Source organism: Eleutherodactylus coqui, chromosome 8, assembly GCF_035609145.1.
Source record: "Eleutherodactylus coqui strain aEleCoq1 chromosome 8, aEleCoq1.hap1, whole genome shotgun sequence".
Taxonomy (NCBI): domain Eukaryota; kingdom Metazoa; phylum Chordata; class Amphibia; order Anura; family Eleutherodactylidae; genus Eleutherodactylus; species Eleutherodactylus coqui.
The window spans coordinates 54375597-54400382 of NC_089844.1; the positions used below are offsets into that span (position 1 = coordinate 54375597).

The following is a 24786-nucleotide window of genomic DNA, read 5'->3' on the forward strand; positions in this document are numbered from 1 at the left end:
CATTAGAGGCTTTGAAATATTGCTCACCTCATTGCTCTTATCATTTATGTTCACAAAGAGTGGTTTCCATCCGGCAGGTAGAGAATTGCTATCTACTCCATATGCATGATTCTGAGCCGTGATGAAGGCTTGGGCATTCATTGTGTTCATAACAGGCTGGTTTTGCCCTCTGTACAAATAAAGATACAGTACATATATACAATTAGTACATGGACTATACTTTGTAACACCACATATGAACTGTACTTGGTACAGTGGCTCAGTGGTTAGCACTGTTGCCTTGCAGTGCTGGGGTCCTGGATTCAAATCCCACCAAGGACAAGTTTGTTTGTTCGCCCTATTTGTGCAGATTTCCTCCCCCACTCTAAAAACATACAAATAGCTAAACTTGGATTGTGAGCCCCAATGTGGACATTTAGTGATATACAGCGATATATATATATATATATATATATATATATATATATATATATATATATATATATATATAATGTGTAAAATAAATAAAAAAATTCAGGTGAGGACTTACACCTCATTCTGTGTTTTTACATCTTATTTACTTACCTGTTCGCCATCGGCAACCTGTATGTCTTGGCACCAGCTGCCAGAGCTGTGATCTCATTGCCCATACAGATACCAAACACTGGCTCAGGGCGATCACTATTGAAGACCTACACAAAGAGAAGACAATCAGCTATCCATTGCACATACGTTACATGATAAGTCGGTTTCTAGAGGGTTTAAGATTAAGAACCATTGAAAGAAAACCATACTAACCTTCTTCAGATTTTGTACTAGAGGCTGAGCCAATTCCGGGTTTCCAGGCCCACTTGTAATTAAGAGACCATCGTATTCCATTTTTGTGAAGTCATGATTCCAGGGAACCAGGTTGACTTCTGCTCCTCTCTGATTTGAGAAAAATAACATTTACATCCAGATTAACAATGTACCTTTCTAAATTAAAAAAACTATTCAATATAGAATTCCCAATACGTTAGTCTTGGGGAACAGGGATGATCTTAATATTTGGGATCAGGCCCAAATATTTATTTAAAGGGGTAGTATCAAGAAGACACATCCTGTTCATATGCCCTATTAAGGCACATGGGCGTCATACAACAAGATCCCCGCTAAGGGCACCCCCTCCATCAGCCGGAACATTCATCTTAATGGCCATCATGTGATACTACATTTTCCCTGCAGCAAACATGTCTGGCTGGCCATGACTTCCCCAGCAATTCAGCTGTTTGCCAGGGGAGTCAGCTGATTAGAGGCCACATTCTGAAAGGGGCTGTCTCTGATTGAACAAGCCCTTTAATTTTTTGGCAACAACAACGATCGCTCATGCCAAGAGCTGCAAAGTGCTTTTCTACAAAAGGACTTGCCATTGTTCTCTAGCCTAGCAATAGAATTGAAGCATAGGAGCTTCCATAAAGGAGAGTAAACCTTGTATGCCACATTCCCTTCATGCAAGGACAGGACAACTGGGCACTTGCAAAAGAATTGAGTGTCTTAACTAAAGGGTTCTACTAATTTTGCAAAACTAATTATGGAGATGGGAAGGCCTGTACTGGTGGACATCACCTACAGGACCTTTCTCCAGGCTACCCCTATAGTAGATACACGCAGTCACTGAGGTACAAGCGGCGTCTTACCTTTACCAGCTGCCGGATGATGTTGTGTTTGACTCCACAGTCCACAGCCACAATTTTAACAGGATTGCCTTTGCCGAATACCTTCACCTCCTAAAATGAAATACAAGAACATTACTTTGCAAACGATCCCCGTTTCATCTGTTGTTGATGTCTTTCTCCAGATTGCTATATACTTTCACAAGCTGAAGCAAAGCTTCCAGGTGCGTCTACTTGACATGAATACTGAAATTAGTTACTGTATGTCTCTTTTACTGCAATTTTTAAATTGTTTCAAATGCTAAAAGGTTAGAAACCAGGTGTGAGTTTTCATATCCAGCTTACAAGGCAGTCGTTTATAACTAGGCGGGATGAGAAACCATTCATCTGATGGAAAGGGTTTTAATTCTATGGCTTAAAAAGAATACTTTTTTGATAGATGTCTGCGCATTTGTAAAACCTTATTGTACAAGACAGAACACACTGTGTTAGTCCTCAAGGCTGTAGTTTTAAAATGCACCCTCTTTTCCACCCCGGCGTTCAGCAAGATATTTCTCTGATGGACAATCATCATTAGTTGTCTCCTGTTGCGCTTCTTTCCACCATTCCCTATTGTCTTTATTTACATACAGCGGGTGGACAAAAATATCGAAACACCGTACGAAATCCATGGGATTTTAATCATTAGCAATGAGCTGCCCTTTTGATCCCTGCTTAGCTGAGAGCTTTCCTGCCAAATTTGTGTTTACTTCACCTCTTGCCCTGCTCTGGGTGGTTTTGGGAGCCAACTGGTAACAGCGGCTGAGTGGCTGAAACCCCTGACTAATGGAACCTTGCACCTAGGACAGATGTTCACTTCTGCCCGGCAGCATCTGTGTCATATTACCTCTACTTAAAATCGGTCTCTACATGTCTTATTGAAATATGATTTATGATCCCATGTAACTTAAGGCATGCATTTCATACGGTGTTTCCATATTTTTGTCTACCCCCTGTAAGTAGGTTCCTCTATCTCTCTGTGTTCTGTTGTGTTTGTGCACATGTTAGTTTTTATTCAATGTTGGTTTAGCATTCTATCTAATGCTGGAAGATCAGAATAAACAATGCTGCAGCTCCCTCCAGATAGTGAAATGGGAGATAATGCGGCAGGTACTTAATTGTAGCAGGACAGATAAAAAAATCAATGTTACATCCTGAGCAGTAATCTATAGGGTCTCTCTTATAGAAGAACTCTGAAAGGCAAAGCTTCAGATTCATGGCTTCAAGTAATAACGTTACAACAGCTCTTTCCTGTATCCAGTAACCAAAACTACAAGAAAAAGGACTTGCAACACGATGGTAAACACTTCTTATGGCTTCTTAAGGTTTCAGTAAATCCTTCTTCTTATACGGGTTAAATGTTTCAGAGTGTTCTGGAAATGGTTTGGAAGCAACAAAGTCACTGATACTTGTACAGTTCGCAGTATACACCATAAGATGTAGTATGTGCCATCTTCTTCTATGTGACGTGACCGGGAGGTGCTTTGGCGTGACCGCAGGGTGCTGCATGTGGAAAATAGGAAAGCCTGGATTCCATCAAAACTCAGCTCTTAATTTGGCAGGTAACAAAACCGCAACTCAGCAAACAGTCTGCTTAACTTGTGGCCTTCCAGTCTACAGAATGGAGTTGGTGGTGGTATTGGCACTGGGTTTACCTAGGCTACATTAAGGCCCAACTTGAACTCTATACCTGCCATGCTGCCTGCTTCTACTTGTCTCCAGGCGTACCCTCTGGCAAATTATGGACACCAACTTTTCTCTGCTCCTCGGACCAGCACTCTTCAGTGACCATGCAACTATGCTTCCGGATTCAGTAGCTCAGTCTGTATCTATCACTACTTGCTTTACTTACACTACACACTCGACTAAGTATGCAAGAGCAAACACAAGGTACTGCCCACCAGCTTGTTAGTTAAATGCAGGCTGGGAGTGATCACCTCCTTAGGTCCGCCTAGCAAGATGTTCTTCTTGTGAAGCTACATGTATCTTCCTCCTAGCTTTGTCTCCTCCCCTACGATATTCCGAGGTGCAATAGTCACCCTATCAGCATCATTGCAACACAGTTGCTTAGTTCTGTTTCTATATTTATACTATTATCTTGGTTCTTGGACTGTATTTATGTTATGAGCTTGGTTCTGGTGCTGTATTTATGTTATCAGCTTGGTTCTCGTACAGTATTTATTCACTGAGCTGCAGCTTTCGGCACAAGCAGAATACTGGCATGCTGCCTAGCAGTGCAGTATATATATATTGTTTTTGATGGGGTTTGCCAAAAAGCATTCTGCATGGGGTGCTATCTAACCTCAGGCCCGTATTGGTCCTGATTAAATACCAGCTTTGTACAAAGGACTACCTATTAGCAGCTCTTGGGTCAGAGTCACATAGCAGGCACTTAGCATTATAGCCCGAATTGGACTTTAGCATCAGCACAGTATCACTGCCCCTTTGCACATCTATTATGGAAGTTTTTCGCTTGGTTGCCTCATTTGTTCCCATTGATAATTGGTTTGGCTGTGAATTGTTAATAACAGTAATGCTTATTTGATTTCAATAGTGCCTAGTAAGATCTTTTATGGATGTTTTTCTCTTCAGTAGCTAATGGCTTAATATCACTTATTATATTTAAAACAGGTTACGGACGTCTTCCATATACAATATCTGCTGGAGACATGTAATAAGTTCTTACCTCAGAGCCTATTAACAAAAACATACTGAGACTACGGTACGGGTGTGAACAGAGCGTTAATGAAAGAGGCAGAAGTAGATGTTAAGAAATCAATTTTTGGCTCTTGCTGAAAAGAAATGCATCTCACGCTGGTTCATATTAAGCGGCTGTTTATCACCGAAGCAGACAGATTACTGCGCTCACTAATTATTGCCAATGGTAAACTTCATTATTGTCAACTTTATTTTACGAGATGGCTTTTAAAGCCTTCAAATTGGAGTTATGAAATATTCCTCCTGTTGTGTCCCAGATCATCTGCAAATGTGTCAGATTCTTAACTTATTCTGACAGCTCAACTCCCTAATAGACCATTAAATTACATGACCTGGCGCTTTTATTAGGGGTATTGTAACACAGAGATAATTGGATGGACAGCCTTCAAAAAAGCCCAATACAGGAAAATACAAGTATTAGCAGGGTCACTGGGGATTATATGATAGAATTAGACATTTAACGAGGAATTTAGGGGTTTTCATGATGACATATGAACATAATGAGTTAACGATTACCTATTCATTGTTTGACCTGTAACTAGATGAGCAGTGTGCCCTGATAGAGAAGGCTGTTTCAATAATTCAGACGGTTAGTCATTTCTGTGACCATGACAATCCTATTATGAAATCCACTTTTTGCCCTCTACCGCTTGCTACTTTATTACTTTGTAGACATGAAGCAGAACTTGTCATTTAAAGCTGCCCATATACATTAGGCTCTTTTCAGACTGCTTTATTTTGAGGGCTCTGTTCGAAACCTTCAAACACAAATGGTAGCACTCCATGGGCATAGGGTAGGGTAGTGCAAATCCGGGGGTCATGTACTCTCCAGAATACAGGAATGTACAACAGCACACATTTTGGAAATTATGCAGAAAAATATTAAATAAAGTGGATATGTGCAAAAAAAAAAACATGCAAGAAAAGTGCTCAGTCGACCGCGATAGAGGTACTGCTGGAACGGTGTATAATCTACTTGATTTTGACAAAAATAGGATAATGCAACACACTTCGGTACCGGATATTACTCCTTTGTCAAGAAGTCAAATCTATTCAGAAAAATGATTAAGGACTTCTTGACAAAGCCCCCGATGAGTACAGTAGAGCTTGAGAAAATGTTTTGGGCCTGAAGCCCTTTTGTCAAGCCGAAGGGATAAGAACCGGGGCCAAAGGTTGCTGCAGGAGTGGAGGGGTCCTTGTTCTCATCCCCCCTGGCTTGACAAAGTGTTTGGGGCCCAAAATGTTGCCTCAACCTCTACTGTACACATTGGGGGCTTGTCAATACATTCTCAAGCTTTCTCTGCATCATCTTAAAAGTCTCTGCTGTCTGTTCCTGCATTTTACTGTGCAAAACCCTCGTCAGCAGCAACACCACATTCGGTTGCAGTAATAATACAGCATGCAGCTATTGTTACGTGTGCTGCTGGGATCTGTAGTTCAAAGCTTCCTAGCAGCACAACCCTCACAGGGTTAATTGATTGAGTTGGCTGGGCGTGGTACTTCCTGCTAGCCAATCTCCTGGGTCTGTGCTCACATATAAACCCAGCTCCTGGTCAGTCTTTCTGGTGTTCAGGGTGAGCAGTCATGAATCCTTGTCTGTTGAAGCTTGCTGTTTGTTTTGTGCCCTGTGCTGGTTCATGTCAGTTTGTTTGTTTATTTGCTGTCAGTTTTGTGTCAGCTTGCTGTGTGACCTGTGATCTGTGTCCTGTCCTGTTGCAGCTTGCTGTGTGAACTGTGTCTGGTGCTGCTGGAGTCCTGGTTAGTGTAGGGACTAGCAGTATAACCAGGAGTCATGAAGTTGGCCCGCTAGCTTTCATGTTTTGTACAAAATGTCAACTAATACCTGGTATTTATATTCCGCTTCCTATCTGTTACTAGTGGTTGCATTGCGGCTGCTGTATGCTGTGTATTCTGGCTCTGTGTGTCCTGTTGTTCAGTCCCTGTCATGTGGCAAGTGAATGCGTCCTGTTCTGGTGTGTGGCCCCTAGGATCAGCAAGGGCCCAGATCCGAAGACCGCTGGGCTGCCCTTATTGGGGCAATGTTCCGGCTTAGGTAGGGCCATGCCATTCCTCCCCCTGTAGCACAGGGTCAGTTTGCCAGAAACCCATGTGAATACCCTGGTGCAACCTGTGTGCGTGCATCCATTCTTCTTTGGGTACAATCGTGTGGGCCCCATGCATAGCTTGCCCACACGATCGTAACAGCTATTATACTATTAGAGAAAAGAAGTATCAGGTTGGATTTCAATATACTGTATCCAATGCTTTGTTTCTCCAAGAAATAAGTGCCATCAGAAGTGTCTGGTTGCAGATTATCCCTTCTCCCTACGAAAATAATGTGTCGTTCTAATGATCAGTGGGGCTCCCAAAGGCTGGTGATTAGTCACCTCTTCAGTGGATAGGCGATATATGTTTTTGGCTGGAATACCCCTTTAACTTTCTGTTAATTGTAGAGATTAGCAAGCATTGCTCTTCTCGAGTAACTGCTTACTGGTCCGAGCAGATTCGAGTGGGTGGCGGGGGTGAGCGGAGGGCAGTGGGGGGGGGGGGGAAGAGAGAGATTTCTCTCATTCCCCCCCGCTACACCCCGCTCCCCCTGAATCTGCTCAGACCAGTAAGCAGTTACTCGAGAAGAGCGATGCTCACTCGAGTAACTGCCTTAACCGAGCGTGCTCGCTCATCTCTAGTTAATTGCCAATCTTTGAGTAGAATCTAACTAGTCTATCTAGAAACTAGGTAGATGTACCTCTTCTTCTGATTTAGGGTGCTTTCACATGAGTGAGAGCGAGTTGTGCCGATATTCTCAGACAAGACTTGCATTGCACGGAACATGGTCACTCCATCTGTGTGCTGCGTGATGTGCGAGATGCGACACATCTGTATGTTCTATTCTAGTGCGACACGGTCGCGAAAATAGATAATGCTGCTATTCTTCAGCCTGGCAGTTTCGCTGTAAGCGAAAAATCGCTCATGCAAATACACCCATTGAAAATACAGTAAGGGGTTGTATTTTGTGCGAATTTTATGCGTCTCGTAATGCACAAAACTTGCACAAATTTTTCACTCGTGTGCAAGCACCCTGAGAGTCTCTATTTAATACTCTGAATGCAGTTTAGTAAACTGTTAAGAAAGAGCTGTGAGTGCCATTAACCAATTTACTGAACAATATAGAGAACGTTTATGGTTCACTGTTTGTGCACCAGAACAACAACTTATCATAAGGAGCACAGCTCATCATTTGACACTTATTTATGCACACAAACGGATTTTTGCTGCAGAATCCGCAACAGGGTCCCGCACCGTGGATCCGCAGCAAATACCGTCCATAGCATGCTATGGGAAATTGATTCTTCCTGCATCTGGTCTCCACGAGCCGAGGAAAAATCGTAGTATGCTCTATTTTTGCATGGATTCCACCCGGACAGCTTGCAATGAAGTCAATGGAAGCCGTCTGACCTGTGGCCTGTCCGCAATTACCATGGCAATGGCACAGCAAAAATAAACCTTTGAAAAAAAATAATCTGTACTGCGCATGTCTGATGGCGGCTCGCCACGACCATCCGTCAGAACAGATAAGGATGAAAAGAGAGAGGTACGCGTAGTCACCGGCAGCGATCAGGATCGGATTCCGCTGCGGGCTCCCGCATGCAGAATCCAGCTCTGTCGTGTGCAAACAGCCTTAGAGTCCATTCAGACAGTAGTATTTTTGGACTATTCGCTATCCGTGTATTCCACTGACAGTACATGGACTCATAATAACCTATTAGCTTATTCACTTAGGCATTTTTTCACATAGACCAATGGTCTGTGTGATTAGAATCACTGTATGTTCTATTCTCATTCGTTCTCATGGGCAAGAATAGCTTTGTGTAAACTGTGAATATTGGTCAGCACACGGAGGGGTGTGTGTGTCCTTTCTGATGGGTTTAGCGGCCAATTTTTATGGGTACCTCTTGCACATGGTCATATGAATGCAGCCTAACTGAGATGAAAGTAGCAGGGCTACGTTTGTCACTGTGTAAAGAAGAGTGTGTAATTTGGCACAACTCACTATGCGGTGGCTACAATGAAAATTCAGCCCAACTATATATACAGTTTATGATGCTGATACTGCATATTACATACGTATAATTAGAAATATTGCGCAAACTAAATAAGTAAAACCCTGTTTTGGGTTGAACTTTACTAAAAAGTTCAGTTCGGCACAAACCGGAACCAAGCTTTTAGGAGAATTCTACCCGAAACAGCATTCTATTAGTTTGGTTCACAAAACACTAGTCTAGAAGCATTAAAAGCCTTGTAGCACTCTCAGAGTGTTATACAGGGCTTTTACGGCTTTTAGACAATGTTATACATCAGTTTTAGGGATTTTGGTAAACTTCCAGTTCGATGTGACCTAATTAGGACTAAAAGTTTTGCAATAGTTTGGTGAACTAAACTCTTCAAAAGTTCACTCCTCACTAATAATTAGGGTGCCAAATGGATTCCGGATGAAGTGAAGTTATATTTTCTTACCTTAGTTGATACTTCTGCAATTAAGTTTCTCTTGTTGGGATCAGCAAATTCCACTGACTGTCCCTCAAATTCGATTTTACCAAGTAAACTGCCCTGTTTAAAGAAAGAATTCAGTTATAATTCTGGTATCCTATGATGTCAGCATAGAATGATCATTGTTAACACAGGGATACATGTCTGCAAAGATAACATATAGATATACTAGACACATTTTATGTGGCATTGTTCTTATTTAAAAGGTATAACAAGATCTTCTGTTTTCATGATTTAGATTTTACATCTACATTGGAACCTCTGGACAGAAGTTCCCATTGCAGATCCAGCAGCATATACAGCATGCATGCAGCGCTTTTTCTACCGTCCCAAAACCAGTCAGCTGGGCAGAAAAAAAGAGATGGACCCCATTATAATCAATGGGGTCTGCCCAGCGCTGTTCGGTTCCGTCCAGAGACAGAACCACTTAACCACAGGGATCCCCCTTTTCTGCTCCCTGAATAGAGCAGGAAGCGGATTTCCCGGCACAAATGTAAAACCACCCTTAGATCATTGGTCACTATTTATTTTCGGATTTTAAAAAAATATTACCTCGGTTGGGGGCTCTATTTTGGATATCCAAAGAGATAATGGTCCTATCTTATTTGCTTTTCATAGAGCGCAAATAGAATGCGGAATCAAGTTCTACTTTGTACCTCCCTACAACCCAACCCCTGCACTAATATGCATGAAGAGGTGATGATTTCTTATACATAGTGCAGTACTCTGTCTATCAGAGCTGCATTGACAGTACTATGATAGGAGCGAAGAGGAATAAAGAAACATTAATTTGGGTTTCTGTTGTAGAAAACCTATTTTCAAATGCTTTATTAAAGGGTTTGTTCAGGACTTTTACTATCGATGACCTATCTGGAGGGCAGATCATCAATAGTTAATCAATGGCGATCAGCTACTCAAGGTCCCTGATAATCTAATCACCCAGTCTGCTGGCAGTGGGGACACTATTAACATTACAGTGGTTCCATTTAATACCACAGGCACAGCTTGCATTGAATTTAATGGAAGCTGTGCCTGCAGCACCAAACGGCGCTGCTGTAATACAGACAATGCTATCTGCTTCCAGCACTGTCCACAATGATAGCAGTCCGGGTGATCGATGGGGATCCCAAGCAGTGGACCACTGACACTCAACTACGTTGACCAACCATAGGATAGGTCATCAATAGTGAAAGATCCAGACACCCCTATGGGAAATTCAAGAACACTCTTATCTATTACCCGGAACGGTGAGTGGCTGAAAGGAGTGTCCCTTGCTTTGGAGTATAGCCAGATCTGTGCATTACACGGTCAGTCCATTGACTGCAATTAGTTCTATGTAATCCTATATTACCCCTGTGGCAATGCTGCAAGGAAACAAAACATTTGCTGTTTACTTCCCTAGCAAATTATCATTGATAGCTGGGGTTTCAGCCTCAGGACACTTTGTGATGAGCTTAACATTGGGGGACCCATCTATTAAAAAGGATTGTTTCATGTGGACAATCCTTTTAACTTACCTTGTCACGAATCTTTTTGGCCAACATTCTTGTATCAATTCCACAAAGTGCAGGAACCTGCAAGTAGATAAAATGTCACGTCCTATTAGAATGCATATTATATACACTGTATACCATGCCCCTTGTACATCACATCCCTTTGAGTCACAAAGCTGTTGTGTAGTCATAAAAATACCTATTATTTTAATAGAGTTGTCATATGTAAAAGAGACTTGTATAGGAGAAAAAAAGGCATAGAGTAAGCCAGTGATGTTGTCCATGCTAAACATTTCCTTTCATTCCAAAAAGATAACTAATAGGAACATTTATATGTATGGCTCACTTTCTATCTTTATCCGGAAACCATTTCGTTTGTAAATGTGGCTTCAATATCATAGAATTTGAAATAACAATGTATATTCTAATGTAAGAATTGTAAGTACAGTATATCAAATAATTATGTCAATGCTGCATTAGTATAAAATGTCCACTAGATGGCGATATTGTACAACTGTCTGATCTAATACAGAGCTGATTCGTTCATTTCAGGATGATAAATGCCATTTCTCATGTTTAGTTCTCATTTGCGCCTGAACGTTGCTCATTTTCATATCTGAGAAAGGATAGTATTGCCAAAGATCTCCCAATAGACTGATGCGTGATGCTTGTTTTGCTGTTTTTGATGTTCCGATGCAAATAATGTAAGTTATAATTAAAGAAAATAAATCAGGGTAACGAGCACATTTATGAAAATATTTGCAAAGAAAATAGTTTTTAAGGTATAGTGGAAATTTGAATTTTATATTTTTAGTGTGTAGAATGAAGGAACTGGCCTTAAAAACTAGAAAGGAAAAAAAAAAGAAAGATTAGGCTGCTTAAAAACAGCCATTATATGAGTAAATTATAGTGTGTGGATTACAGTCGCAATGGTTAAGTAATCTCTGGTGGTCTACATTATACAGAATTGAACCACAAGAGGTCCTGCTGTTGTACCATAATACGTCTGCCTAAATGTGCTCGCGATACTCATTTGTAAAGACGGCCATAGACTAAGTGCGCACTTTCTTTCACCAGAACCATGTAAGAATCTGCCTTTTACGTGTGGATTTAATTGTGGGTGCAATCTGCTGCAAAATGTGAAGCAAACCTGCTACAGAGTAGAGCCTGTTTAAGATTTTAAAGTCCGCACATCATCTTAAAAATTGAGCAGATTTAAGCTTTTTACTCCTCTGCTCTTGACTCCAATCTGAGTACTGCATATAGAGGAGGTAGTATGGTGGGACACGGAGTGCCCAGCGGCTCTATACTATGGAGCCACTTCACTGTATGCCGCTGTGATTGGCTCCTATGTAACCAAAAATGTCTATTTTGGATGAATATTTGCTGAAATACTTTTTATTTACATACATATCTTGTATCGCTTTGCTTGTACCATTTTTAATGTATAATCATTGGTTACTATGGTAGACTCAAAAGGAAACATTGCTCTGTGTACGGTCATCATACACTGTTCACAGCGCATGTTGATATAAAGCGTATGTATTCTACAAACCTTCTCTTCTTGCAGCCACTGTGAGAGTGACTTGACTGCCCCCCAGTGGCTATATTCATGACTGTAGTCCAAGACCAGTAAACCAGACACCTACAAGGCAAATACATGATTGATGATTGTCCATAAAGCTGCCATCATCTTCACAATAGGACTAGATATAGTGGGGTAGGTTTACTAATACGGTTTAATATAATTAGACAGTGCAAACTTAAGGTAGACGGTCTTTAAATGTGACAGATTTATCATAGTGACTCTACTGAATGATAAATCTGGTATATTTTTAGACTGTCCAACTCTATACCACATGTGAGTTGCTTAGTTTACGCCAGATTTGTGGAACTTTGGTGCAACTTTTCTGCATTGAGGCCTCGCCCCTTTTTCACAAGGGCATGCACTGTTTCGGACATGTCAAAAAAAAGGGTCTCAAAGAATCTAAAAATAATAAATGTGGTTTAACCCCTTAATGACATGGCCTATTTTGGGCTTAAGGACGCAACAATTTTTGTCGGATTTTCTTTTCCATTTATCAAAAGTCATAACTTTTTTATTTTTCCGTCGACGCGGCCGTATGAGGGCTTGTTTTTTGCGTGGCGAACTGTAGTTTTTATCAGCGTCATTTTTGGGTACATTGACTGTATTGTAAAACTTTTTTTTTTTTTTTTATGATCGTAGGGAGAGAAAACGCATCAATTCTGCCATAGATTTTTTTTTTACAGTGTTAATCATGCAGCATAAATAAGACAATCCATTTTTTCTGCGGGTCGGTACGGTTACAACGATACCAAAATTATTACTTTTTTTAGGTTTTTCCACTTTTCTGCAATAAAAACCCTTTTTTTTGGAAATCTTTTTTTTTCTAAATCGCTGCATTCAAAGTCCTGTAACTTTTTTATTTTTTGATGTACGGAGCTCCATAAGGGCTTATTTTTTTTTGCGAGACGGGCTATAGTTTTTACTGGTACCATTTTGGGGTACATACAGCTTTTTTGATCACTTTTATTACGTTTTTAGTGAGGCAAAATACTAAAAATTAGCATTTTGCCTCAGTTTTTTAGCGTTTTTTTAAACGATTTTTTCTGTGCACAGTCAAAAGCATGTGCATCTTATTGTACGCGTTGTTACGGATGCAACAATACCAAATATGTGGGGTTTTATTTTTTTTTTACCTTTTTTATGCTAATCTGAGAAAAAGCATAAAAAATGTTTTTTTACTCTTTTTTACATTTTTTAAACTTTTTTTTTTTACAACAATTGTGTCCCTCTGAGGGACTTTCACCACAGCCCTGATGATCGCTGTGATAAGGCTACTGTCCTGCCATGCCTTATCACTTATACAGCGATCATAGGCATAGGCAATACAGGACGCCAGTGTCTGGCGTCCTGTGTTGCCATGGCAACAGGCCGGGCTCTCGTGATAACATTGCGAGAGCCGGCCGAAGACACAGAGGGAGCGTGGTCCCTCTGTGAACTCTTTCATACATAGATCGCGGCAGGGAAGGGGTTTACAGCAGGGGGCGCATCTCCGATGCCCCCCAGCTGTTGCAGCGGGATGCCCGCTGTGACTGACAGCCGGCTCCCGCTGCGGGATCATATGTGATCTCGTGCTATCCCCAGGACGTAAGTTTACACCCTGTTGCGGGAAGTAACTTGCTGCCAGGACGTAAACTTACGCCCTGCAGCGGGAACAGGTTAAAGCATGTAAGACAGTTTTGTGGTTCACTTTGCACCCAAAAATCTTCAATAGTAAATCTGTAAAAGTTAGACTAGATGTCACGTGAGCAGCGGGCATGCAGAGGGTGAGCGATCATTAGACAAGCCACAGGCTGATATATGGAATGACCTGTCATGGTGTTAGTCTAGGCACAGTGCCAATACAAAGAATACCAAAAAGGTTAACAGATGAAGTGAATCTGGGATAGGGGTAAAGCAAAGATGTTAACTGCACTCACCTGAATATGTTCTGATTCAAGGTATTTCATAAGACCATAGGAGTCCAGTGCTTTGGTGTCAGGTGCTCCACCATTCCCTATGATCGGGTTGGTAAGGGTGAGAATTTGTCCACGGTAGCTTGGGTCTGTCACAGCTTCTACATATCTGAAGGTAGAAGACAAGATTGTGTAGTGAGTATCTCACTATTAAGTCTCATGGCTGTTACACATGTAGTAGAGTTGTGTTGGTCTCTGTACTGTTAACCCTTTCCAATCGAATTTATATCCTGGTTTTCCTAGTGGGCTTACTCTTTTTCTGCTGTTATACAATGGCGCTATCTGCTGGCAGAAGCCAGTACTGCATGAGGTGACACGTTGGATAGGCTCTGACAGCAGAGAGGCTGGCAATATACAGTAAGAGAACCCCGATGGACTTATTCCAATATCAGAGCTGTACAGCCTTAAATCATAATGTCTTTAGACGTCAGACAGTGGATGGGAGAGGGTTAAGTCTCATGGCTGTTACAGATGTAGTAGAGTTGTGTTGGTGTTTATTGAATCTCATGGCTATTACAGATGTAGTAGAGTTGTGTTGGTCTCTATTGAATCTCATGGCTGTTACAGATGTAGTAGAGTTGTGTTGGTCTCTATTACATCTCATGGCTGTTATAGATGTAGTAGAGTTGTGTTGGTTTCTATTGAGTCTCATGGCTGTTACAGATGTAGTAGAGTTGTGTTGGTTTCTATTGAGTCTCATGGCTGTTACAGATGTAGTAGAGTTGTGTTGGTTTCTATTGAGTCTCATAGCTGTTACAGATGTAGTAGAGTTGTGTTGGTTTCTATTACATCTCATGGCTGTTACAGATGTAGTAGAGTTGTGTTGGTCTCTATTGAATCTCATAGGCTTAACAGATGTAGTAGAGTTGTGTTGGTCTCTATTAGATCTCATCGCTGTTACAGATGTAGTAGAGTTGTGCTGGTCTCTATTGATTCTCATGGCTGTTACAGATGTAGTAGAGTTGTGTTGGTCTCTATTGAATCTCATAGCCTTTACAGATGTAGTAGAGTTGTGTTGGTCTCTATTGAGTCTCATGGCTGTTACAGATGTAGTAGAGTTGTGTTGGTCTCTATTAGATCTCATCGCTGTTACAGATGTAGTAGAGTTGTGTTGGTCTCTATTAAATCTCATGGCTGTTACAGATGTAGTAGAGTTGTGTTGGTTTCTATTGAATCTCATGGCTGTTACAGATGTAGTAGAGTTGTGTTGGTCTCTATTGAGTCTCATGGCTGTTACAGATGTAGTAGAGTTGTGTTGGTCTCTATTAAGCCTCATGGCTGTTACAGATGTAGTAGAGTTGTGTTGGTCTCTATTAGATCTCATGGTTGTTATAGATGTAGCAGAGTTGTGTTGGTCTCTATTGAATCTCATGGCTGTTACAGATGTAGTAGAGTTGTGTTGGTCTCTATTGAGTCTCAAGGCTGTTACAGATGTAGTAGAGTTGTGTTGGTCTCTATTAAGTCTCATGGCTGCAACAGATGTAGTAAAGTTGTGTTGGTCTCTATTAAGTCTCATGGCTGTTACAGATGTAGTAGAGTTGTGATGGTTTCTATTGAGTCTCATGGCTGTTACAGATGTAGTAGAGTTGTGTTGGTTTCTATTGAATCTCATGGCTGTTACAGATGTAGTAGAGTTGTGTTGGTCTCTATTGAGTCTCATGGCTGTTACAGATGTAGTAGAGTTGTGTTGGTCTCTATTGAATCTCATGGCTGTTACAGATGTAGTAGAGTTGTGTTGGTCTCTATGAGATCTCTTGGCTGTTACAGATGTAGTAGAGTTGTGTTGGTCTCTATTAGATCTCATGGCTGTTACAGATGTAGTAGAATTGTGTTGGTCTCTATTAGATCTCATGGCTGTTACAGATGTAGTAGAGTCGTGTTGGTCTCTATTGAATCTCATGGTTGTTACAGATGTAGTAGAGTTGTGTTGGTCTCTATTAGATCTCATGGCTGTTATAGATGTAGTAGAGTTGTGTTGGTCTCTATTGAATCTCATGGCTGTTACAGATGTAGTAGAGTTGTGTTGGTCCCTATTAAATCTCATGATTGTTACAGATGTAGTAGAGTTGTCTTGGTCTCTATTGAGTCTCATGGCTTTTACAGATGTAGTAGAGTTGTGTTGGTCTCTATTGAGTCTCATGGCTGTTACAGATGTAGCAGAGTTATGTTGGTCTCTATTAGATCTTATTGCTGTTACAGATGTAGTAGAGTTGTGTTGGTCTCTATTGAGTCTCATGGCTGTTACAGATGTAGTAGAGTTGTGTTGGTCTCTATTGAATCTCATGACTGTTACAGATGTAGTAGAGTTGTGTTGGTCTCTATTAGATCTCATGGCTGTTATAGATGTAGTAGAGTTGTGTTGGTCTCTATTGAATCTCATGGCTGTTACAGATGTAGTAGAGTTGTGTTGGTCTCTATTAGATCTCATGGCTGTTACAGATGTAGTAGAGTTGTGTTGGTCTCTATTGAATCTCATGGCTTTTACAGATGTAGTAGAGTTGTGTTGGTCTCTATTGAATCTCATGGCTGTTACAGATGTAGTGGAGTTGTGTTGGTCTCTATTGCATCTCATGGCTGTTACAGATGTAGTAGAGTTGTGTTGGTCTCTATTAGATCTCATGGCTGTTACAGATGTAGCAGAGTTGTGTTGGTCTCTATTGAATCTCATGGCTATTACAGATGTAGTAGAGTTGTGTTGGTGTTTATTGAATCTCATGGCTGTTACAGATGTAGTAGAGTTGTGTTGGTCTCTATTAGATCTCATGGCTGTTACAGATGTAGTAGAGTTGTGTTGGTTTCTATTGAGTCTCATGGCTGTTACAGATGTAGTAGAGTTGTGTTGGCTTCTATTGAGTCTCATGGCTGTTACAGATGTAGTAGAGTTGTGTTGGTTTCTATTGAGTCTCATGGCTGTTACAGATGTAGTAGAGTTGTGTTGGTTTCTATTGAGTCTCATGGCTGTTACAGATGTAGTAGAGTTGTGTTGGCTTCTATTGAGTCTCATGGCTGTTACAGATGTAGTAGAGTTGTGTTGGTCTCTATTGAATCTCATGGCTGTTACAGATGTAGTAGAGTTGTGCTGGTCTCTATTGAATCTCATGGCTATTACAGATGTAGTAGAGTTGTGTTGGTCTCTATTGAGTCTCATGGCTGTTACAGATGTAGTAGAGTTGTGTTGGTCTCTATTGAATCTCATGGCTGTTACAGATGTAGTAGAGCTGTGTTTGTCTCTATTGAATCTCATGGCTGTTACAGAAGTAGCAGAAATGTGTTGGTCTCTATTAGATCTCATGGCTGTTACAGATGTAGGAGAGTTGTGTTGGTTTCTATTGAGTCTCATGGCTGTTGGTTTATATTGAGTCTCATGGCTGTTACAGATGTAGTAGAGTTGTGCTGGTCTCTATTGAATCTCATGGCTATTACAGATGTAGTAGAGTTGTGTTGGTTTCTATTGAGTCTCATGGCTGTTGCAGATGTAGGAGAGTTGTGTTGGTCTCTATTGAATCTCATGGCTGTTACAGATGTAGCAGAGTTGTGTTGGTCTCTATTAGATCTCATGGCTGTTACAGATGTAGGAGAGTTGTGTTGGTTTCTATTGAGTCTCATGGCTGTTACAGATGTAGTAGAGTTGTGTTGGTCTCTATTGAATCTCATGGCTGTTACAGATGTAGCAGAGTTGTGTTGGTCTCTATTAGATCTCATGGCTGTTACAGATGTAGGAGAGTTGTGTTGGTTTCTATTGAGTCTCATGGCTGTTACAGATGTAGTAGAGTTGTGTTGGTCTCTATTGAATCTCATGGCTGTTACAGATGTAGCAGAGTTGTGTTGGTCTCTATTAGATCTCATGGCTGTTACAGATGTAGGAGAGTTGTGTTGGTCTCTATTAGATCTCATGGCTGTTACAGATGTAGGAGAGTTGTGTTGGTTTCTATTGAGTCTCATGGCTGTTACAGATGTAGTAGAGTTGTGTTGGTCTCTATTGAGTCTCATGGCTGTTACATATGTAGTAGAGTTGTGTTGATCTCTATTGAATCTAGAGTTGTGTTGGTCTCTATTGAGTCTCATGGCTGTTACAGATGTAGCAGACAAGGGTGGGTCTTTTGTGTTTCTAAAACATAAAAGACCCTTTCCTTTAATCCCATCCAACCCTTCTAAATATACTGCAACATGTTGGGGTGTAAGAATGAAAGTTCTGTCAATGGTAAAAGAAGAAACGTCTGCAAATCAATGGGAGCAGAACTTATCACTGTGTTTTGTATTTATGCTATCTGTAACAGTTTGCTTGAGATGCAGCAGTAGTTGCTTTTTAATTACAAAATATTGACATTATATTTCACATTTGTTGGTAAAACTATCATTTTTAAAGCTTATAAAGCAACAACGGACTTTCCTATTACCGGTCCCAATATATTTTATGCATTGCTGACAGTATTAGTGAGCAGACCATGACCGGCAACATGTGTAAAGGGCTTGAGATCATTAGGGTTCATTAACACGTTCCTCATTTGCTGTAGATGTTGTTGCAGATCTGAGCAGATTTCATGCCTTTAATTTGAAATCGTGAAATCTGCTGCAGATCATTCCAAAATCTGTGACAAAATCTGCATCAAATCAGCAACGCGATCATACCCTTACTGGGTTAATGTAGGGTTCCCCAAAAGCCTCTCGTCTGCTCACAGACCTGCTATGCGTACTACAGTAAACCCCTGTAGCTATGATGCACTATGGCTAAGAAATACAACTGAGCTTCACTTGAAATCCAACTCACCCGCCCAGTCCGGTGTTAAAGATGACCTCTCCGGCTACTGACGCAGGGTGACCAAAGGAGTACCCTTTGATTTTGGTCCCATCTTCCAGCACTAAATTGGCAGTTTGTGCCTGAAAGGAAAAAGTTAAATCCCTACATTATATGGTGGCATTGTTACCATATTTGCAATGCATTGTTGTAAAGAGGTGAATATTTTCAATATAATGACATTGAATGCATGCAAATTAGTCTCTCTAGTGCCATCTAGAGGTAGCCGCCCCGTCGGCCAGCGCCTGACCCATAAAAGAGCCTTGAAACATAACCAGACACCCATCTGTAGGCAACTGTGGTCACAGATAGGTGTTTAGTTTAGCTAATATCCTCAGTTTTAAGCCTCTTTTACGGATGATACATTGACTTATAGTGTAGCTACCAATAGATGGCACTAGAGAGGCAGTTTTCATTCTTCTGGAGAAGAGCTAATTTGCATACATTTATCCCATGGAGCATTGCCTGTAAGACTGCATACACCAGAGGGATATCCTCAATGAGAAGCAGTACGTTAAGCGATGTAAATGATAATTAGGGCTGTGTAAATGGTTTTTAGAGCTGTGTTCACGCACCCTGTAAGGCAATATATTCTTCACTAGAAACAATGCTTCTAGAGGAGAATACCTGACATCCAGTGAAACATGCAATGATTTTTTTCTCACAGATTACTTAATACCTTGGTTTATATAACACCAACATATCCCACAGTAGTGCACAGCGATTGTCATCTGTCCCCAGTGAGGCTCACAATCTAATTTCCTTATTTCAGCCAGACACACATTGGGGCTACTTTTTAAAGGGAAGCCAATTATGCTAAAAGTATGTTTTGGGAGTGGGAGAGGGAACCAGAGTACCTCAAAGAAACCTCAGATATGTCAGCTCCATGCATATGATGGTGATGGATGGTTCAAAACTCAAGGCCACAGTGTGGCCAGCCACTAAGCAACCACGCTACCATGTATCTGTGTGAAGAAAAAAATCTCTGCCTCCATACAAATTGGGGTGATGTGAAGATACTCTACAGTACTATTGAGTAAACTGAAGCAGTTGAATCCTATTTCGGGTCGAACTTTTCTAAAAGTTCGGTTTGGTGCAAACCCAAACCTTGGGCAGTTCATCTCAGCCAAACTCACTAAAGTTATTTCTTCTTCCTTTCTTCTTCATTAATGTTGCCTTAAAGACAGCTGAAAAGTACTTAGATTTTGTCCTAGGTGACCTAAGAGTGCTGTGCAGGGCTTACATGGCTGTTAGACTAGGTTATACACCAGTTTAAAGGGGCTTTGTGAAATTTTAGTTAATTTTGAACTAATTCAGAACGGTTAATTTGAACTTTTGTAATGTTCACTCATCACTACTATACAATATGTCCTCATAATAGGCTGTAGGCACTGTATTACAGAGCTATGAAACACAGATTCATGATACTCCTGCCTGTATGAGAACTATCCCGAAATAACCAAACTCATACAGGATGATTGCTACTAAAAGCAAAACTTTCTCCTGCAACTAAAATCTTGAAACCATGATCAGTAATAGAACTTCCCTTGCAATATTTAACCCTTTCCAATCCAATTAGTATCCTGGTTTTCCTAGGGGACTTACTCTTTTTCTGCCATTATAGAACAGCGCTATCTGCTGGCTAAAGCCAGTACTGCATGAGGTGACATGTTGGATAGGCTGCGATAGCAGAGAGGCTGGCAATATACAGTAAGAGAACCATGACGAACATTTTCCAACATCGGAGTTGTACAACCTTAAATCATAATGTCTTCAGACGTCAGACAGTGGATTGGAATGGGTTAATATATGTCATAGATATCCAGTAACTCTGTCAGTTTTACCAGAGAGACTCCATGACAGTTATATAAAGACATGTCTGACGTTCATACTGAAGTTCTGTATAGTTACTGAAGTAAGGAATGAAAAAAACGTATAGAGCTTCATCCAGCATATGAAGGAGCAAATGAGCAAATTTCTAATGCAGTGAAAAAAATCCAGAAACAAAAAAATATCTTTTTAATCTATTATGAGTCTAGTTTGTAAAAGAAAGTATATATTTGATAGTGGAAAGTTTGGATGTGCAGAAGCCACAGTTTCCCTACTTAGATCAGTGCTCACTACCCCAATTTAACCTTGGCCTTTTCTTTTGCAGAATTGCTGTGCCAAGGAAATTTATAAAAATGCGTCACTTCTCACTTTGACCTCAACAGGAGGGACACGGTGATGAACGATATTGTAATCAGAGTATATTCAGCCTTTATCCTTAAAGGCTATAGACACTAATGACACTCCAAAATAATTTCACAAATGTCATTCGTTGCCTTAAGTTTAAAAAAGTTGCACAAATTTCAGGCTCCAACCTTATTCCCTCATCCACACCCCTCTGACAGGCATCGTTTTTAGACTTTTTTCATGTGGTTGTGTCCCTCCCAGTAATATAATGGATGTAAGGACTGTGTGTCTAGGATGCTGCTGTCTTCACTGGCACACATGTATCAGTACAGCTTTATTCCAGGGCTGATTTAGAATTATATCTTTGTTCGTATACATTTGGAAAAATTAAGTGCACCATATAGAGAACCATAAACTTATAAACAGAGTAGCTGATATACCCGGCTTCGCCCGAGTTAATTTGGTACAAGTGTTTATCCATGCGACGTTTCCATTATATAAAATGACATCGAGAAGTGAGAGAATTAGATTACGTATGTAAAATTTGGACGCTAATTCTTTTGCACTTAGAATTGAATAATTGAGTTGGGACCCATTAACTTTTCCTATTTATGACATAAATATAATCAATGCTTGTGCCAAATTTCAAGCTTCTATGACATCGGGAAGTGAGAGAATTAGATTACGTACGTAAAATTTGGATGCTAATTATTTTGCACTCAGAATTGAACAATCAAGGTGGGACCCATTAGCTTTTCCTATTTTGGACATAATCAATGCCCGTGCCAAATTTCATGTTTGTACGACATCAGGAAGTTGGAGAATTGGATTACGTACATAAAATTTGGACGCTTATTCTTTTGCGCTACAATTGAATAATCGAGTTGGGACCCATTAACTTTTCCTATTTTGGACATAATTTATGCTTGTGCCAAATTTCATGTTTCTATGACATCAGGAAGTGGGAGAATTAGTGGCAAGTCAGTCAGTGAGTCAGTGAGGGCTTTCGTCTTTATATATATAGATTTGACACAAGAAATTATTGATGTATAACATGCTTATTTTGCCATGGATTTTGCTTTGAAATCCAAACCTCAGTCTAAAATCTGAGGCATATCTGTAAGTCTTCTGCAAATTTGAAAATCTGCAGTATGCACCGCAATCCACTACATGTGAATTCAGTATTCAAATCCTATTCACATGAGTTATACTGTAATTATAAAAAATTCACATTAACATTTTTCACAAATCAAAGGCAGTATATAATCACTAGTCAACTAATTTGGCAATATGGGATGAAGAATTATATATTTCTCACTTTAGAGGATATCTAAGTATATCTATTTATGCTTGTCCATGGAAGAACCAGCATCAAATATAACTACTGTATTTTTGTATTTTTATTGCCTTTGTCCAGATGTAAAGCAAGTTTTAATATGTGCACCAAGTTTTATCAAAAAAGCTACATGTGGGCTAAAATGGGGACCAAACTTCAAATTCTGTTTGTTACCTGTTTGTACATCAGTATCTCTAGCGTGTTTATTCATTATCACAACATTAATCTAAGGAATAAAATGGCCTTCCCAGTGAAAACGTTCCACATCTTACATTTTTGCTGTTCTTTTATTTATATCTAGATTTCTTTGAAAGTGTAATTGTGGTCCCTCCAAAAACAGTACACAGACAGGTCTGGTCACTGTTACAAAAAGGTGGTTTTTACTAACTCTTAGTCATGCTCTATTATACACTGCACTAAGTACTGGCTGTCATTTTGTAGATGTCTGACTTAGACAACCCCCTTTTATAGCACAATTAGGACATATGGATGTCAAAGAGGGAAGATCCTTACTCAGGACCCCCCACCATGAATGAGATCCCCTAAGTATCTATGACTTACAATCCAGTGAACTTACGCTTATCCATGATGGGCCAATCAGAAAAAGTGTATGGCTAGCCACAACTTTCCTGGCGATCAAAGCTGACCACCTGGCTGGCATTATAAAAGGGATCGTGTTTACAAGACAATCACTTTAGTATATAGTTTCTTGTTGACAATCTACTGTACAGTATTTAAAGGGGTTGTCCAGTTGTAAATTGTTGATGGCCTATCCTCAGGATAAGTCATCAATAATAGATTGGCAGGGTCTGCTGCCTGGGACCCCCACTGATCAGCTGCTTGCTTGGCCAGCATGCTTGTGCACTGAGCTAAAATATGCAGGGAGCAGACAGCTCTGCAGTGGCCAAGCTTGGTATTGCAGGCAAAACTCCCATTTATTCCAATGGGAATTTGGCCTGCAATACTAAGCCTGGTCACTACCATAAGAATAGAGCTATCTGCTTTCTGCAGAATTTTACTACTGAACAGAAGTGCATCAGCCTAGTGAACTGCTAATCAGCAGTTGGCACGAGCAACAAACCACCACCAATCCACTATTGATGACTTATCCTGAGGATTGGCCATCAAATGTTTACAACTGGACAACCCCTGTAACCTACCATGTTGCTTATTTACACAAGCGTATAACGGCCGTTTGATATGCGCTTTCATCTGAGCAGTCTCCCCCTACCCTCCCCCTCACTGACTCTCTGCCTCTCTGCCTCTCCCCTCCCCTCCAGCTGTTTGCAATGGGAGTAGGCTGGGTGGGGCAGAGCTAAGCTCCCGCCCCCTTCCTGCACCTTGTCTGCAGCCAGCAAATTGAAAATTCAGGAGAGGAGGCGAGAGGCAGAGAGTCGGTGAGGAAGAGGGAAGGGGGGAACTGCTCAGATGGAAGCGTATATCGGCTGGCCATGAAAACGCTGGCCGATATACACGTATGTAAATAAGCCCTTAGACACTATTTTTGTTGTGTCTGAAAAAGAGGTGTTCCTTTATAAAATAAAAGAGATGGGACCTAAATTGTGCCAAATTGCTTCAAAATTTTGGTGCAATGTTTGGCATAAACTAAGCAACTAAAAGGTGGTCTAAACTCAAACTAGACAGTTTAAAAATTCAACACATGTATCATTCAGTAGAGCTAGTGTGATAAATCTGGCATATTTTAAGACTGTCTAGTCTATGTTTGCACTACCTTTTAGGCAGTATTAGTAAATAAGCCCCATTGTCATTAATGGAAACTTACACCGCAGAGTATAAACTGTGGGCAAAGCTTGTATCCTGCTATAGCTGTAGCTCCATATAGTATGTATATATTATATAATCTATATCATAAGGATACCCAATGAAGAATAACAATGCAACATACAATACAGCTAAAATGCTAATTATAACATCAGGTAACAAAAAAATAATACATTGATACCTTAACACTCATGAACCGGAGACCAGGCTTGGCAAAGCCATGATGATGCTGGGCAGTTGCATTGAGAACCCCTGCCCTGGCCGCCTTAAACACAGACAAAATCCGAGTCATCTTTAGGGCCTCGTAGAGCAGTTCAGCCCTCCGGGAGCAAGTAGGGGTAGATGTTTAGGCTGCAGAGTGGTTTACAGGAAAGAGGCTGCAACCAGGGTCACATTTGCTGATATTAGCTCTGATGTGGGCATTTAATAAAATGAAGCCAAGCTCCGCCTCCCGGTAACTACCTCCTTTTTTTTTTTTTGCACTGAAAATATACCTTGATTTTTAGATGTCTGTGTGACGAAGTTGCAACACTGATTAAACATTATCTCTTGGAGTGATGTTCAAACACGTTACTTTATAAGACCTCGGTGCTTCTCTTTTATCAGCACGTTCTTCTCTGCCTGTACTCGGAATCGATGGAAAACACAAAAATAGCCACCGCTCTGTCCTAAAACAGCCTTTGTAACATGAAAGTCAAATAAGCTAAAGCTAACAATGTATGTTGGCCG

At 40.6% G+C, this 24786-nt stretch overlaps 1 protein-coding gene across 1 annotated transcript in view; it reads right to left on the reverse strand.

The window, feature by feature from the left end:
- The window catches only part of CPS1 (carbamoyl-phosphate synthase 1), an 87460-nt gene extending 63036 nt beyond the window's left edge, over window positions 1-24424 (reverse strand). Inside the window, exons 1-10 of the mRNA XM_066575629.1 lie at window positions 24239-24424; window positions 18738-18847; window positions 13934-14078; window positions 11985-12074; window positions 10454-10510; window positions 8904-8996; window positions 1656-1745; window positions 778-906; window positions 565-671; window positions 28-169 (exon numbers count right to left, since the gene is read on the reverse strand). Of these exons, the coding sequence (XP_066431726.1) occupies window positions 28-169; window positions 565-671; window positions 778-906; window positions 1656-1745; window positions 8904-8996; window positions 10454-10510; window positions 11985-12074; window positions 13934-14078; window positions 18738-18847; window positions 24239-24349 (1074 nt within the window). The 5' untranslated portion in view covers window positions 24350-24424. The remainder of the gene's footprint in view (window positions 1-27; window positions 170-564; window positions 672-777; window positions 907-1655; window positions 1746-8903; window positions 8997-10453; window positions 10511-11984; window positions 12075-13933; window positions 14079-18737; window positions 18848-24238) is intronic.
- Window positions 24425-24786: the final 362 nt, after the last annotated feature.